Source organism: Ovis aries, chromosome 1 (assembly GCF_016772045.2).
Source record: "Ovis aries strain OAR_USU_Benz2616 breed Rambouillet chromosome 1, ARS-UI_Ramb_v3.0, whole genome shotgun sequence".
NCBI lineage: Eukaryota > Metazoa > Chordata > Mammalia > Artiodactyla > Bovidae > Ovis > Ovis aries.
The window spans coordinates 206,115,504-206,130,448 of NC_056054.1; the positions used below are offsets into that span (position 1 = coordinate 206,115,504).

At 43.8% G+C, this 14,945-nt stretch overlaps 1 protein-coding gene and 1 long non-coding RNA gene across 2 annotated transcripts in view; both read right to left on the minus strand.

Moving 5' to 3' along the window:
• LOC105603076 (uncharacterized) overlaps positions 1 to 14,945 on the minus strand; it is a 44,440-nt gene that overhangs the window by 22,886 nt on the left and 6,609 nt on the right. Inside the window, exon 2 of the long non-coding RNA XR_001022037.3 lies at positions 5,536 to 5,643. This is a non-coding gene — a long non-coding RNA (uncharacterized LOC105603076). The remainder of the gene's footprint in view (positions 1 to 5,535; positions 5,644 to 14,945) is intronic.
• SOX2 (SRY-box transcription factor 2) lies at positions 7,415 to 8,450 on the minus strand. Its single transcript, NM_001318074.1, has one exon. It carries the CDS (start codon positions 8,448 to 8,450, stop codon positions 7,488 to 7,490), a length of 963 nt encoding a protein of 320 aa, NP_001305003.1. The 3' UTR covers positions 7,415 to 7,487.

Below are 14,945 nucleotides of genomic sequence, written 5' to 3' on the forward strand. Positions count from 1 at the left end.
AGGTGTTTAGTGTAATTTTTTGATCCATCTCAAAACACACATAAATCAAAATCAACTCATTCAGACTTCACAACAAACTCTAATTATCAAATCAAAAAACTATAAATATTGTTCTTTACATATATGTAGATGGATAAATATATAAATATATATAGAGTGCCAGGGTGATGGAGATAGTTGTCCTGTGCCTGACTGTATGTGTAGTGAAGACTCTTGCTATTGCTGTGTTTGGTTGTGTAGAGGGGGAGAGCCTCTGAGACTTCAAAAGCTGGAGCTGGGTGCTGGGGAAGGGGGCCCAGCTTCCCTGGCCTCGCCCTGCAAGTGTTCGGATGGTCCTTTCTGGGACGCTCAAACGAATCATCTCATCCCGGAGGCCCTGCAGACCCTGACGTCACGAGGTGGGGGTGGGGGCGCAGTCCTGTTACTGGTCTGGCCGCCAGCGATAAGAACCCTCGGGAAGAATTTGCTGCTCCTTTTAATACAGTAATTATTTTTTCTGCCTTTTATGGGTGGGGGCGGCTCCTGCCAGGAATGTCTGTATCCCTTCCTTCAGAAAGATGCCCAGGGGTGGCAAGTTTGCAGGATAACTTCCTAGGCTAACCCTAAAGCCAGGAAGGGCCCTGGAAAAGGGAGCAGGGTGGTCCGAACAAGGCTAATTTCATGGCCAAAGACCAGCAAGCAGAGGAAGAACCCAAATGTCTGTAATGAACTCTGGGGTCTAAATGAGACTCTTTTGCCTTCCCTATCACCATTGGGCAGTAAGAAAAGTAATAGCTATTAATCCTGTTTAGCGTCAGTGACTTTGTACTCATCTTCTGCGGGGTAACTATATATTATCCCTATTTTATAAACGGGAAAGAGAGATCTGCATCCTCCCATCCCCACCTAGTCTGATCCTAGAGGGGGAGCAATATTCCCGGGAGCCCACATAGCTCCTGTAGCATCCCACAGCCATGTCTATCCGCAACCTCTGGCACTGGGAAGGACTAAGATCAAGATAACTCATGCTGAGCCTCGGAGCCAAACAGGGACAAACAACCCCTTAAAAATAAGGGTCTGGGTTAAGAAGCAAAAGGAAGGCAGAACTTGAGTCAGTGGGCCTCTGATTTGGGAAGTCTAGAGTCTAGAGCCGTCTTTGGAGTCACGATGTCAACGTGGAGAGGGCTGGGGTACAGGAGCTAGAGCACTCTGGAGGGGCGAGAGCTCTCAACACCTCGGGAGACTGCAAACTTGCCCGACGCGGGCACGGCCCAGGGCCTAGAGAGGAAATCGGGCAGTTTGGGCAGGGTCCGCGCGGAGAGAACTCGAGCCCCACGCAGCACCATCTCAGGGAGCCCGATGAGGGCCGTGGCCACGGCCGCGGTGACGTCAGGGCCCCGGCCCGGCGCTTGGCCGCCTCAGCTTCCATCTGCCGGCGCATCCGCTCCCAGCGCTGGGCGCGGCGCGCTCCCTGGGGCAGAAGGTGGGAGGCCCGCGCGCTCATAGCCCTGAGTCGCGCCCCGCTCGGAAGCACGAGGAGGGAGGCAGAAGATAGTTCAAAGCGCTGAAATCTTTACTAATACTGCACATTTCATCTGTACATAAAGACAGACGAGGGTAATGAAACGAGTGACTCCTGGGAGCTTTTACATCACCTGGCACTTCTTTGCAAAGTAGAGGAAGCCTCTCAAGTCCAAAATCCCAAAAGTAACAAATATCTTTGCATCCTGAAAAGAGAGGACTTCCTATTTGCTTTTAACAGAAACTGAGTGCACCGCTCATGGAATAAGAAATACTACCGTTACACCAAAATATAAAATAAAATCTCTTAGACCCGCATACAGAAAGAGAGCTCTCCGCCATGGGAAATCTTGGCCTTGTCTTAGGAGTCCACTCTCCCAAAGAGAAGTCTCTTAGTTAAAATAATAAAGTCAAATCTATAATTTCCAAAAGGCCACATAAGCAAAACATAAAAAATTAAAAACAAAAATTGTAAAACTGGACAGCATCGTCAGAAGGGAGTGATGTTACAACGTCTCCCTGGGTGATATCAGAGGTCATATTTCCAGGAAAGTTTTTAAATAGAAAATAACTATGAAAGACACTAAACAAGTTCTCTGGTTTGGGCAATTTCCTTATCTCTGGAAAGCTCTTTCCACATTTGCTTACTCTAGAACTCTGGAAGCCGTGTCCCTTTGGACTTTAATCCATATTTTCATAGTAAAGGTCAAGAGTTTCTCCCTCTTCTCCTGTCTTAAAGGGATTTACCTCATCGAGGAGGTCCCTAAGGAAATCCATCCAGCCATCTTCCAAATTCGGTCAAAAAAAAAAAAAAAAAAAGCAACGAAAATCAATCAATCAACCCTACCCCCAATCTCACTTGTAGTTGTCCCGAAAACAGCCTTTGCTCTGAGAGCAAGGAAAGGCAGTATAAAAAAACAGTGAGATGCAAATTATTTTAAGGCAATATTGGGGGTGGTGGTGGAAAGGAAGTTCAAGAAACTGTTAACTCAGGCCTCTGCTAAAGCTCATGCAAAGGAAATTCATTCCACAAAGAAAAATATAAGAAAGAACCTGTTTTGCAAAATCCTCCAAAAGCAAGAAATAAAAGCAGGGGGGAAGGATATTTTAGAATCTTTTAATTACAACAAATAAATTAATGAACAATGCCAGATATCAGGCAATCAAACCACAATCAAACTTCAATCTCAGGGCAGTTAGCTATAAACTGTCAGCAGTTGAAAAGTAAACCTTGTGCACACAAAGGCACTGTTTAATTTTCTTCTTGTAAGGGTTCTAAATGAAGACCCCATCACTATGCAGTTAAACGGTATTTCTTGTCCTCCTGAGGTGCTGATCAGTTCTTTATAATGTGAGAAAAGTGGCAGCTCAAAACCCATCAATGGAGCGCCCACAACAAAAGTTCTGAAAAGCTGAATGAATTGGGTTTGTAATTACTGCATCCCGTTCCCCGTTCCCCCACCCCTTGCAGCTTATCTCTTATTCATTCACCTTATATTATTGTCAAAGAATCTTACTCTCAAAATCATTCTCTTCCCTTTTTACCTGGGGTGTCAGAGGAACTTATGACAGGGCAGAAATGGAACATTCACCCCCTACTACACCTGGAAATGTTCATACCCAATAGGTAGAGAGGGGAGGAAGGATTATCTTGTACCCCAGTTTACTGTGAGACTACTAGAACTCAGTACTCAATCTACAGAGTCTTCCATTTTAAAACCTGAATTTTACTGGCAAATGGGAATCTGTATCCTTTCTAAATTCAGAGCCTGCTTGAGTTTCTGAAATTCTGTGACATCTCCACTTAGGAAAGGCAAAGGTTATAAATAAATCTCCTCCCCTCTCTCTCCAAATTGCAAGGCCCTGAAAGACTATGCCAGACATGATACAGAAATTAAGACAACTTATTATGTTCTTATTTTCTTCCTTTGAAACCCAAAACCAGTAAATAAAATAGAAAAAGAGACTATAACCCCTCTCCCCCTTAATACACATACACATACCCCCAGTCCAGGGAAAGGTTTTATGACAAAGTCAGCTTTAGAATGCCAGGGCTCTGTGTGTATTTCAATTCAAGGCACTGCTGATGGAGAAGATTCTCCTGAGATTTCCTACTGTAAGAATGTGTCGGTTCTAGAAATAAGTACAGCTATTACAACCAAATCTACTAGCAGACTAAATAATTAATTGAAGCGTTGCTCTTTGACCCTTGAAAAGTCCAGTAGGGACACGTTTATAGTAATAATACCTCCGAATGAGCCCTTGTCAAATATTCATTTAGTGGTTAATGTGAGCCATTTTCCCCTGGGACCATCTGTAATACCGGCTTCCCAGCATTGGCAAGAAACCTTGCTAATCTACTACAGCTCAGCAAAATATTTTAACACTCTTTATTTAAAGTATGGGAGGAGATGCAGGGAGAGAAAAAAATTGCAGAGGGAACAAACTATAATCTCATCCTTCTGCCCATTTCTATTCTGTGTATAAGGTTAGCAAAACATTAAATTCACCCCTTTCACTGCAAATTGAATAGTTTTAGTGAGCAGGATAATATCCCAAGGAAGGAACTGAACACTCAACAACTTTAGTACTGGGAGATAATCATCTCTAGGCAAGCTTATGGGTTTACCCCTTTCTTGGAAATCATGTTATAATTAAAATATCATATGTTCAATATTGATCTAGCCATGAAACTACACATCTTGGGGAACCGTTTAACCCAATCCAATGAGTGATGAAATATGGATCATTTTCCTCAAATGCAATTTATCAAAAGCATTTGTATTTGCAAACAAAATGTTTTTCCATTCATTGGTTAGGACATATGGAGGGTTAGGAGGGAGAACGCGAGTACTCTCCTTTCATGCAGACAGTAACAGCCATTCAAAACTAGTTCAACTTCCCACAATATCACTCTCTTCCCTCTTGCAAAATATTTGAATCTGAGCATTTTGCCAGTAAGTTTTTTTCTTTTTTAGTCTGATCCTGTGGGGCTTTTTAAACAGGAGGTTAGTGCAGTGCAATTACTCCAAACCCCAATACATATTTCTAATATATCTGTTTTTTTTTTCCCCCAAATATATACACTCTATATAGTTGATTGGCTCAAATTCCGGGAATATTCTACCCACCCCCCAGCAAGATCATTTGGATCTTTATTCAAAGTTTCTTTTATTCGTATGTGTGAGCAAGAACTGGCGAATGTGCTCATTACCACGTGAATAATCTGTATATGCATTACAATGGCTGGCCAGGCCAGGGGAAATTCTTTTAGAGTCTCTGCATTAATTAGGGGGGGAAATGCCTCACTTAGAATTGGGAACTGGCATAATAATTGTCTTTCCCAGTACAATATTACCCTAAAAATGAGGATGAAAAAAGGGAATAAAATAAAAAACCAACACACAAAGCAATCCATATGAAATAAAAAGAGAATATGAGGATATCCCCAGCTGAGCCCAGAACTAATATAACAACACCACGAGAGAGAAATACTTTTTGGGAAAACGAGAAGATGCAAACCAACGGGATGAACTAATTTAGTGGCTGCAGCCGATACTTTACTCAAGGGGTGAAAGGCGCAGCTGGATTCCAACTTCTCCAAAGTTGTGGCAAGTTCACACAACAAGCCCTTGAAATTGTAGGAAGGAAACCCACGCTCCAAAAGCAGGACTCTAGGTTCCTGGTCCCCTTCGGTAAGGGAAGATGAACGACGTAAGTAGTGAATAAAAGAAAAGTCCCCGAGTCGGTCTTACAGATTCTCTGCCTGCGCCGAAGCGCGCGGGTTCGCTGCGAACCAGAAACATCGCTAATTCAAAGACCGTGGCGATTCCCTAACTTTTCCGCTCTCACTGAGGATAACTACAGTCTTTCTTTACCTTTCCTAGAGGCAAAAGAAAACAACAAATCCAATCTTGTTTCTCCACCCCCTTTCCCCTCCCCCTGCTTCTCTACTACTGTAGTAAAACATGGTTAACAGATCAAAAGCACAATCATCTCTAAATGTGATTAGACCGGACAAAGTAAAATATCTACCTCAGAGTTGATTGTTTTCTTCTTTAATATGGCTGTTGCCTGGCTTCTCTTTTGCTTGTTATCAGCTGCAGAGATTATCCGATTTGGGGCTACAGGCTTGGACCCGCGCTGTCAATTTAAGAAATGGAATTCGTGGAGGGAGAGAGAGGAAAAAAGAAAATAAATAATAATAATAAATAGCTGTGATAAGTCGGGGAGTTTTTGCAAGCCGCGCTCTGCTTTCCCTCGCCCCTAAACAGGAAAATGTAGAGAAAAAAGTTTATGAAGTGATGGAACAAAGAAGCAAACCACTTGTTTCTTCTCAGACAATAGCAGGGCCAGAGTAATCTAAACACCCACCCAGCAGATGAGCACTTTGCTTGTCTAGTTTGCAATTATTCCTATACAAGAAGCATCATTTCCCCCTATAACCACGTTTCCAAAGGGCCATTGTGCTGTGAAGAAAACGAAAACAAAACCAGCCAACCTGGTTCTGATTTGGCTCAATACCCCATCTGCTAAGCTACATGAAATTTTTCAGAATTGACTCCTTTCTGGCAACAAGTGGCATAAATCAGTTTAAGTCCCCATCATGCTTATTCATGCTGCTTAGAAAAGGAGGGGGTGGGTTTACAATATATGTCCCTAGTTTCTGTTTTGGAAATGACATAAGCATTTCCATTTTTTCGAGAGTACTTATTCAATTAATCATCCAGCCATTTATTTGTTGCTGTTAACATTAGCACATGCTACTGGACTAGAATACCAAGGTTTTAGGTACTCTGCCGTTCTTGGCTGAGCACAGTATATTCCCCGAGGAGCTGGGTTATAATCACAATGTTATCCAAATAAATGAAAGACTCAAGCATAATTTCAGTGTCCATATTTCAAAAATTTATTTATCTCAAACTGTGCATAATGGAGTAAAAACTTAAGTTGAAAATGTACCTGTTATAAGGATGGTATTAGTTCAAATATATACATGGATTCTCGGCAGACTGATTCAATAATACAGAGCCGAATCTTTAAAATACAACTACGGAAACTAAAAGTGGGAAAACCTTAAAATATCACAATAAATTTACAGAAATATTACAAACCATAAGAAAATATTTCAAACACAGTAATTTCATGTTGGTTTTTTATCTGAACAAAATGGAAAGTTGGGAAACAAAAAAAGCTATTATAAATTACCAACGATGTCAACCTGCATGGCCATTTTTGCTTATAACAGTTAAGTTAAAAAAATTTAGTACAATCTAAAACTTTTGCCCCTTTAGAGACCACGGAGATGGTTTTGCCAGTACTTATTCTAATTTTTTTCCTTTTGTACAATTTTTAAACAATTAAAATGCCCAATCTGATTAATTTTCTTCTTTGCACGTTTGCAACTGTCCTAAATTTCAGCTGCAGAATCAAAATTCAGCAAGAAGCCTCTCCTTGAAAAATATTGGCAAATTCTCAGCTTATAAACAATGGACATTTTGATTGCCATGTTTATCTCGATAAATACTGTACAAAAGTTGCTTGCAAATATTAAAACATTTTTTTTCGTCGCTTGGAGACTAGCTCTAAATATTATTGGTAAAGACTTTTGCAAACTTTCTGCAAAGCTCCTACCGTATCACTAGAACTTTTAAAAAGTTTTGCGTAGTTTTCTTTCCTCCAGATCTATACAAGGTCCATTCCCTCGCCCTCCCCACCTGCCCACCCCAGGTTTTCTCTGTACAAAAATAGTCCCCCCAAAAGAAGTCCAGGATCTCTCATAAAAGTTTTCTTGCCGGCATCGCGGTTTTTGCGTGAGTGTAGATGGGACTGGCGTTTTCTTTTGCAGCTGTCATTTGCTGTGGATGATTTTTTTCTTTTTTTTTGAGCGTACCGGGTTTTTCTCCATGCTGTTTCTTGCTGTCCTCCATTTCCCTCTTTTTCTTTGAAAATGTCTCCCCCGCCCCTTCCAGTTCACCGTCCGGCCCTCACATGTGCGAGAGGGGCAGTGTGCCGTTAATGGCCGTGCCGGGCACCGGGCCGCTCTGGTAGTGCTGGGACATGTGAAGTCTGCTGGGGGCGGCGGGCTCCGGCACCTCGGCGCCGGGGAGGTACATGCTGATCATGTCCCGGAGGTCCCCGGCTTGGCAGGGCGCCCTGGAGTGGGAAGAAGAGGTAACCACAGGGGGGCTGGAGCTGGCCTCGGACTTCACCACCGAGCCCATGGAGCCAAGCGCCATGCCAGGGGTGCCCTGCTGAGAATAGGACATGCTGTAGGTGGGCGAGCCGTTCATGTAGGTCTGCGAGCTGGTCATAGAGTTGTACTGCAGGGCGCTCACGTCGTAGCGGTGCATGGGCTGCATCTGAGCGGCGCCGTGCGCGTTGAGGCCCGGGTGCTGCGGGTAGCCCAGCTGGTCCTGCATCATGCTGTAGCTGCCGTTGCTCCAGCCGTTCATGTGCGCGTAGCTGTCCATGCGCTGGTTCACGCCCGCGCCGAGGCCGGCGCCCACCCCGACCCCGCTCGCCATGCTGTTGCCGCCCGGGGCGAGCAGCCCTCCCGGCAGTGTGTACTTATCCTTCTTCATGAGCGTCTTGGTTTTCCGCCGGGGCCGGTATTTATAATCCGGGTGCTCCTTCATGTGCAGCGCTCGCAGCCGCTTGGCCTCGTCGATGAACGGCCGCTTCTCTGTCTCGGACAAAAGTTTCCACTCGGCGCCCAAGCGCTTGCTGATCTCCGAGTTGTGCATCTTAGGATTCTCTTGGGCCATCTTGCGCCGCTGCCCGCGGGACCACACCATGAAGGCGTTCATGGGCCGCTTGACTCGGTCCGGGCTGTTCTTCTGGTTGCCGCCCGCCGCCGCCGCGGTGGAGTTGCCGCCGCCGCCGCCGCCGCCCCCCGAAGTTTGCTGCGGGCCCGGCGGCTTCAGCTCCGTCTCCATCATGTTGTACATGCGGGCGCTGTGCGCGGGCCCGGCCCGCCGGCGGCCGCCGACCCTCGGCCCGGCCGGGACTTTGGGGGGCCCGCGGGCGGGGGGGAGAGGAGGAGGGGAGGCGGGCGGGGGTGCCGGGAGCGCAGGGCTCCGCGAGGAAAATCAGGCGAAGAATAATTTGGGGGAAGAAAAGAAAGAGAGAGGCAAACTGGAATCAGGATCAAAAAGCGCTTCCCTCCTCTTCTGGCCGATCCAGCCGCCGCCGATGATTGTTATTATTATTTTTTGGAAAGGCTTAAGCCTGGGGCTCAAACTTCTCTCCCTTTCTTTCTCTCTCTTCTTCTTTCTCTCAGTCCTAGTCTTAAAGAGGCAGCAAACTACTTTCCCCCTTTTGCAAACACTCTCTTCTCTGCCTTGACAACTCCTGATACTTTTTTGAACAAGTTAATAGACAACCATCCATGTGACGGGGGCTGTCAGGGAATAAATGGGTTTCCAGCGACCAATCAGCGCGCGGCGGCTCCTCCACTCGAGCCCAGCCTTGCCGGCGGGTTTTGCATGAAAGGGGGCGGGGCCTGCCGCGCCGCCGGCCGCGCGGGGGAGGCGGGGGGAAGGCGCGGGGGGGAGGGAGGGGGAGGCGGCTCCCACAGCCTGCCTGCCAGCCACTGAGAAACCTTTGTATCCCCTCTCGCAGCAACAGGTCACACCACACGCCTTTTCGGAGGAAGTGGGTAAACAGCCCTAAGACTACGATATTTTCTTCTTCAAACTTAATCTTGAATTTACTCTTTGGTGCGGGCTGCTGAAATGAGGAGGAGGGCGCGAGAAGCTGAGGTGGGGGTGGGGGCAAGGCAGAGAAGGTGGCTCAGTGAGACTGTCCCAGTAATATTTCGGGAAATCAGCCGTGCTGGAGTTGGTGTGTCATTGTTCTCCCGCTCCTCCGCACACTTCCCCCAACTCCAGCCGCTCCAGCGCTTCTCCCTAAGCTGGCTTCTCCGCTCGCCCTGCTCGCTCCACGGGCACCGACACTCGCTCGCCCCCTTCTCACACTGTCCCGACAAGAAGTTCTGTCCTCAAAATCTTCTTGCTTCCACGTAATGTGCTCTCTCTCTCTTTTTTTAAAATAAAGCCTGCTCCGACTGTGCGGCTGCCTCCAGAGCTGAGGTCAGACCAGGCCTGTGTGAGCAGCCGAATCCACCCTCTTCCCGGCCCAGCTCAGCCCGCGGGGCAGGAAACCACAGGCTGGTCCTCACCCTAGCCACAGCTCCCACCCATCTTCCTCCACTCAGTCCGTGCAAAAGGGGACGCTCGTCCTCTCTCCCCATTCTCCTGAGCTCCCCGCCCCCACCCCTCCCCTGCCCCAAAGAGGGATCTCAGTGGAGCCGGGTTCCAAAGGGGGGCTGGGGGGAAGAAAAAGATCAACAGAAGGGCCCTGAGAAGTGCAGCCTATGGGGGAGGGTAGTCTCAACTTCCTGGCATCCCCCGGCACTGCTTGGAGGTGGCTTTTGAACCGCACTCACAAATTCCCTCCCACGCAGAGTTCCCAGGACTCCCGCAGAACAAGCCCTGGCATTTCCCCCACTGACTTCTACCGCGGTGGCCGCATCGCCCCGGCAGCCTAGGTCTGGGCTGCCCTCGAAGGGGGTTCTGGGCCTGGGAGGCGGGGGTGGTGCTGTCCAGGCACAGGTGCAGGCCAGGCAAGGCAAGAGGAAGGCGACCTGGTCTGGAGAAGGGAGCGAACCCGGCCAGGCCCGGGCTGGAGGAGGATGGGATTGGGGGCGGGAGTAGGGGCTCAGGAATCCTGCCCTCCCAGGACCCAAGAGGGTAATTTTAGCCGCTCTCCCATTGTCCCGACGTAAAGATTTCAATAGGTAGGCGCTCAATGCGCAGAGCAATGGCAGCACGTCCGTTACAAATAGGTAGTTTTGTTTCTCTTGTTGTCGCTACACGGAGTCAAACAAAGCCCCGTCTAAGTTTCCTTCCACTCTCTTGTTGGGATCTTTGTGGCTAAAATGCACTTGACTACAAAGCGGGGGGGCGGGGGGGGGGCGGCGGGAGGAGATGAAAAAAAAAACAACAAAAAAACCTGATGCCATTTCTTTTTTATAAAGGGCTTAAACCATCAGGGTTACTTATTTTCTTTCTTCTTATAACACTCTCTCCGCCTCCCTCCTCCCCTGATCTACCCTTACTCACCCAAAGAAAATGTACTGAATAGTATCTGTCGGCCACGTTCCATTTATTATCTTTACAAAACTGTGCATTGTTTTGTTCCTTACTAACCTTCTTCCCATAACCTACCCCCCACCCCCACCCCCCGCTCCAGCTTCCCGATCCCTGCCTTCCCAGGCTTTTCTGTTCTAGTCAAACTCAAGTCTGCTCACTGGAAACCCAGAAAAGTTGTGGAAAAGTTGCAGACTTTTCTTAGTAAATTATTATTCCAATCAGCCTCTCCTACCCTTGCAGTTTATCTTATTAGCACTTAAGTTATGATTAGTTTTAGTTATCAGGAATCCGGGAAGGATGATGCTAGTTCGAAAACATACACACTAACTCTTCAAAACAAAGAAGAACCTTCTGTTTTAAAGTCTTTAAAGATTTTCTGTTTATTCGAGGTGTAATATTAAGCTAAACAGAGACCTGGAATTAGGAAAGAGAAAAGGTTGAGAGGATCTGGGTAACAGAAGGCGGCCACCGGCTTTTCAGCGCGTCTGGTTTCAGGGATGTGGCTGCTGCGCCCCCTACTGGTGGATTCGCTTTTCCAAGACTATTGCTTTTACCTTTAAAATAAGGTGTTTGGAAATAAAGAAAAAAAAATGAGGGGGATGGGAGTGAGAGCAAACTAATTGCACGTAATCTAAACAAAAGAAAAGTTAACATGTCGTATAAGCTATGGAACCAAATCACAAGAATCGGATTTAATTTGCTTAGCTTAGAAATGTACATATAACCTCGAGATAAGTGGGAGGTTAAACCAGGGAAAAAAATAGGTACAAATTATGAGATTCAACATATGAATGAATTGTGATTGTCCAGACGCCATGCAGGGCAGACCAAGCATTCACTTTATGATTGTGTATGCATTGGTCTGCGCTTAATAGCATTATTGGAAAACTAAAAAAAAAAAAAAAAAAAGGTTATGGATAATTAAGTTTGAAGAAAAAAAATACAAGGGGTTGATGTGGATAATGGTGTATATGTATTAAAATAAATACTAATAATGGATGGTTATAGAAGCAAATGTTATTAATCTCTCTCAAGGGTAGTAGTAAGAGGCACAAATTTTTCCTTGGTATGATATATAAAAGCTTTTATACATTCTCAGATGCATGTGTTTGTGCCTGAACTCTATAATAACGCATTTAAGAGGTTAAAGGGGCTAGCTAGGTCTTTTGTTAATTGCTTTTATCATATAAATAAGCTATGGAAATACTTTACAATTGTGTTATCATTGGTTGCATTTATTTACAGCTTTATTTTAATTAAGCCTGCTGTACTTATCAAGGCAATAAACTAACTGTGGCTGGCGTTTATGCATAATAATGTGCTATGAAAATAAGATTAAAGAAGATGGTGATAGCAGAAACAATTTTCTCATTAGATTTTTTAGAACATACACATTAAAAAAATCAGATCACCGGCCACTCTATTTCAATCCAGCACCATCACTGGGCCCTAAATATAATAATAACTATAACAATCATAATAGATGACAGAAGCAGCCCGGCTTTAGGCTTCTAACAGACGGCTACAGTACTAATAACAATACACCATTGACTACTGAGGAATCAAAATAAGACTTGGAAGAGGGTGCTTCATCCTCTGAGAATTTAAAATGTTGCCACTGGCACAGTTTATGAAAATGTAAAAGTGCTTAATCTAAAGATAGTGTAACATTTCCCTTCCTTGGGTACCAAAAAGCTGCACACTTTCAGAGTAAGCTTAAAAATTAAGAATCCTTAATGCCCAGGATATTTTGATTCGATTTTGTTTTATTATAGGCCCCAACTCCAAATCCTTAACTGATTAAGTGTAACTCAGTTTTCTTTTTAAATCTTTTGCATTCATATTTCCCTCCTGAACTCCCGCATCCCTCCTTCAAGTGTTATATCTGAAGCCAACTAACAATTTTGTGGAGATGGGGGACTGTAGACTTATTTTTTCTCCTTAGTGGCAAATAGAGGTTTAACTTGCAGTAATTAGGTGAGAACTAGCCAGGCATCTTACTATTATGATGCTTGTTAAAAAACGCTTCTTTTCTGCATCTGCATTTGAGTGTGTTCCCCTCCTCTCTTAATCTTCTTATGGAAATGAAGGCAAACGGCAGGGAACCTGCAGAGTCTTGGAGAATGTCCTTGTTAACTGGAATTTCTCAGCATTGCTAATTAGCAGAGTTTGACGACCACCAGTATTGGGGGGAAAGCTCTGTTTAACCACTCACAAACCATTCCGAGGAAGAGCAGACTAATTTTATTTTGTAATTAAAATCTGAAAAGGGCCCTATTTGACAGTTAGGGCTATGAGAGTTTTATCTCCCTGTGAAATAATTACTGCCTTGATAACTCAATTTTCTGAAAAATGTCAACTGTGGGTTCCAAAAGTTTTAATTTCATTACGTAAGGGAAAAAAAGAGAGAAAAATAGAAGAAAATGTACAGAAAGGATTTCTAATTCTGGAACTGGTTAAATATATTAGGAACTAGATTTGGCCAAATGAAGGGGTTTTTTTTTTCTTCTTCTTCTTTTAAATCATGTTTTCTTCGAATCCTAACCTTCTAACCAGCTCCAGGGAAAGTGACCATAGCAGTGATCATACTGGAGTGAAAGAGATCATACCAGCAGTGTGGGAAGTAAGAAGCGAATACAACTAAAAAGAGAAGTACGGCAACCCAAGGAAAGTTCCTGACTTTAAAAACCAAAAATAAAGGAAGATTTTCAGTGTTTGGGACAACGTTGGTGCAGTCTGGTAAGATGAGATTTTATTGACATTTAGCTCCCAACGCAAGAAAAAAGAGAACTGAGAATTATAAAGTAAGGAAGCTGGTATAAGTCAATTTTTAAAATGCTTCCTTCCCCCTTCCAAACTGCAAAAAACCTCAGTCACTCCAAACTGGATTATGCCACAAGACTTTCAAAATGATCAACACTTGATTCTCCAAGATTTATCAAACAAAATGAAGGTAAAGAAAGAAACATTATTAGAGGATTTTTTTTTTTTTCCTTAAAAAAAGCACCATATATTTCCCCAGAACATCGATAAAGAATAGTCTGGAAAAAGTTAGAATGCTGAAAGGAAGAGCAAAAATTAGAATAGAATTGTCCTGTTACCAAACTTCATTTGCTTTAGGTTGTGAAAGGGTCCCTCACAGGAAGGAAATCCAAGAGGGGGATACTTCAATTTTAATAAAGCAATTTTCAAAATGATAAAAACTTTCACCTGTATTTCCCCCATTTTCTTCCTATTGGCAAACTTGTCAGGTTTTGGAAGTGTGGAGGATTACTGACAGCAACAGAAACAATAAATGTTTATAGCTGATACAAAGGACTAGCATATACCTCTACCTCTTTTTATTTACTAAGACATAGATATGCATGTAGATGCATGATAGAGTGACAATTTTAAATTGCTTAATCATATTTTTTTCTTCTTGTCTGTCCCTTCAGCACCTTGCATTTAATTTTCAGAAGTGGTATTACACATAACAAATGAATAAGGGGATAACAAATGCTATTTCAGTCCAGACCCAATTTCACCAAATAATTTCACTCAAGAGCTGTAAGGACCCTTGAAACCTAAGGAATGCAGGGCTACTCTGCATTCAGTTCCTTTTTATACTCATTTCTTTCATCTAATTCCCACTGATGAAATAAATACATTTTAAAAAGAACCCAATTGTTATAAAACTAAATATATTTCCCCTTTCAAATTACAGCAACAGAGTTATATATAATCACTTATGTATGTCTTTAGGGTTGTATATAATAATATATTGCTTATAGTATACACACACACACACACACACACACACACACATCCCTGTACATTCCAGCTTAAATATTAAAATATTTAACACAATTTCACAGTTTCATTTCTATTCCTGAATTATCAAGCAATTTTAACGTAGGATTCAGTCTCTGTACTGCAGCTATTGTTCAGGGAAAAATTCAGTGTGGCCATTAAATAATCTAATTATTAAAATAGAAATTCTCTTTTTAAAAAGACAAACTGAAAATTTAAAGGCTGCCATTCTAGGGGAGAATGGATACAGGTATGTGTGTGGCTGAATCCCTTTGCTGTGCACCTGACACTATTGCGACATTGTAAATCAGCTATATTCCAATACAACATAAAAAGTTTAATTAAAAATAGGTAAACAGCTGCCTCCAGTGGTTTTCATTTGCACTGAAAAGAAAAACGAACCTCTGATTTTGATATTAAATTTAGGAGAAGCAAATGAAAAATAAAAATCAGCATATAGATCACCAAGAACCGCAAATGGCCCAGAAAACACATGGG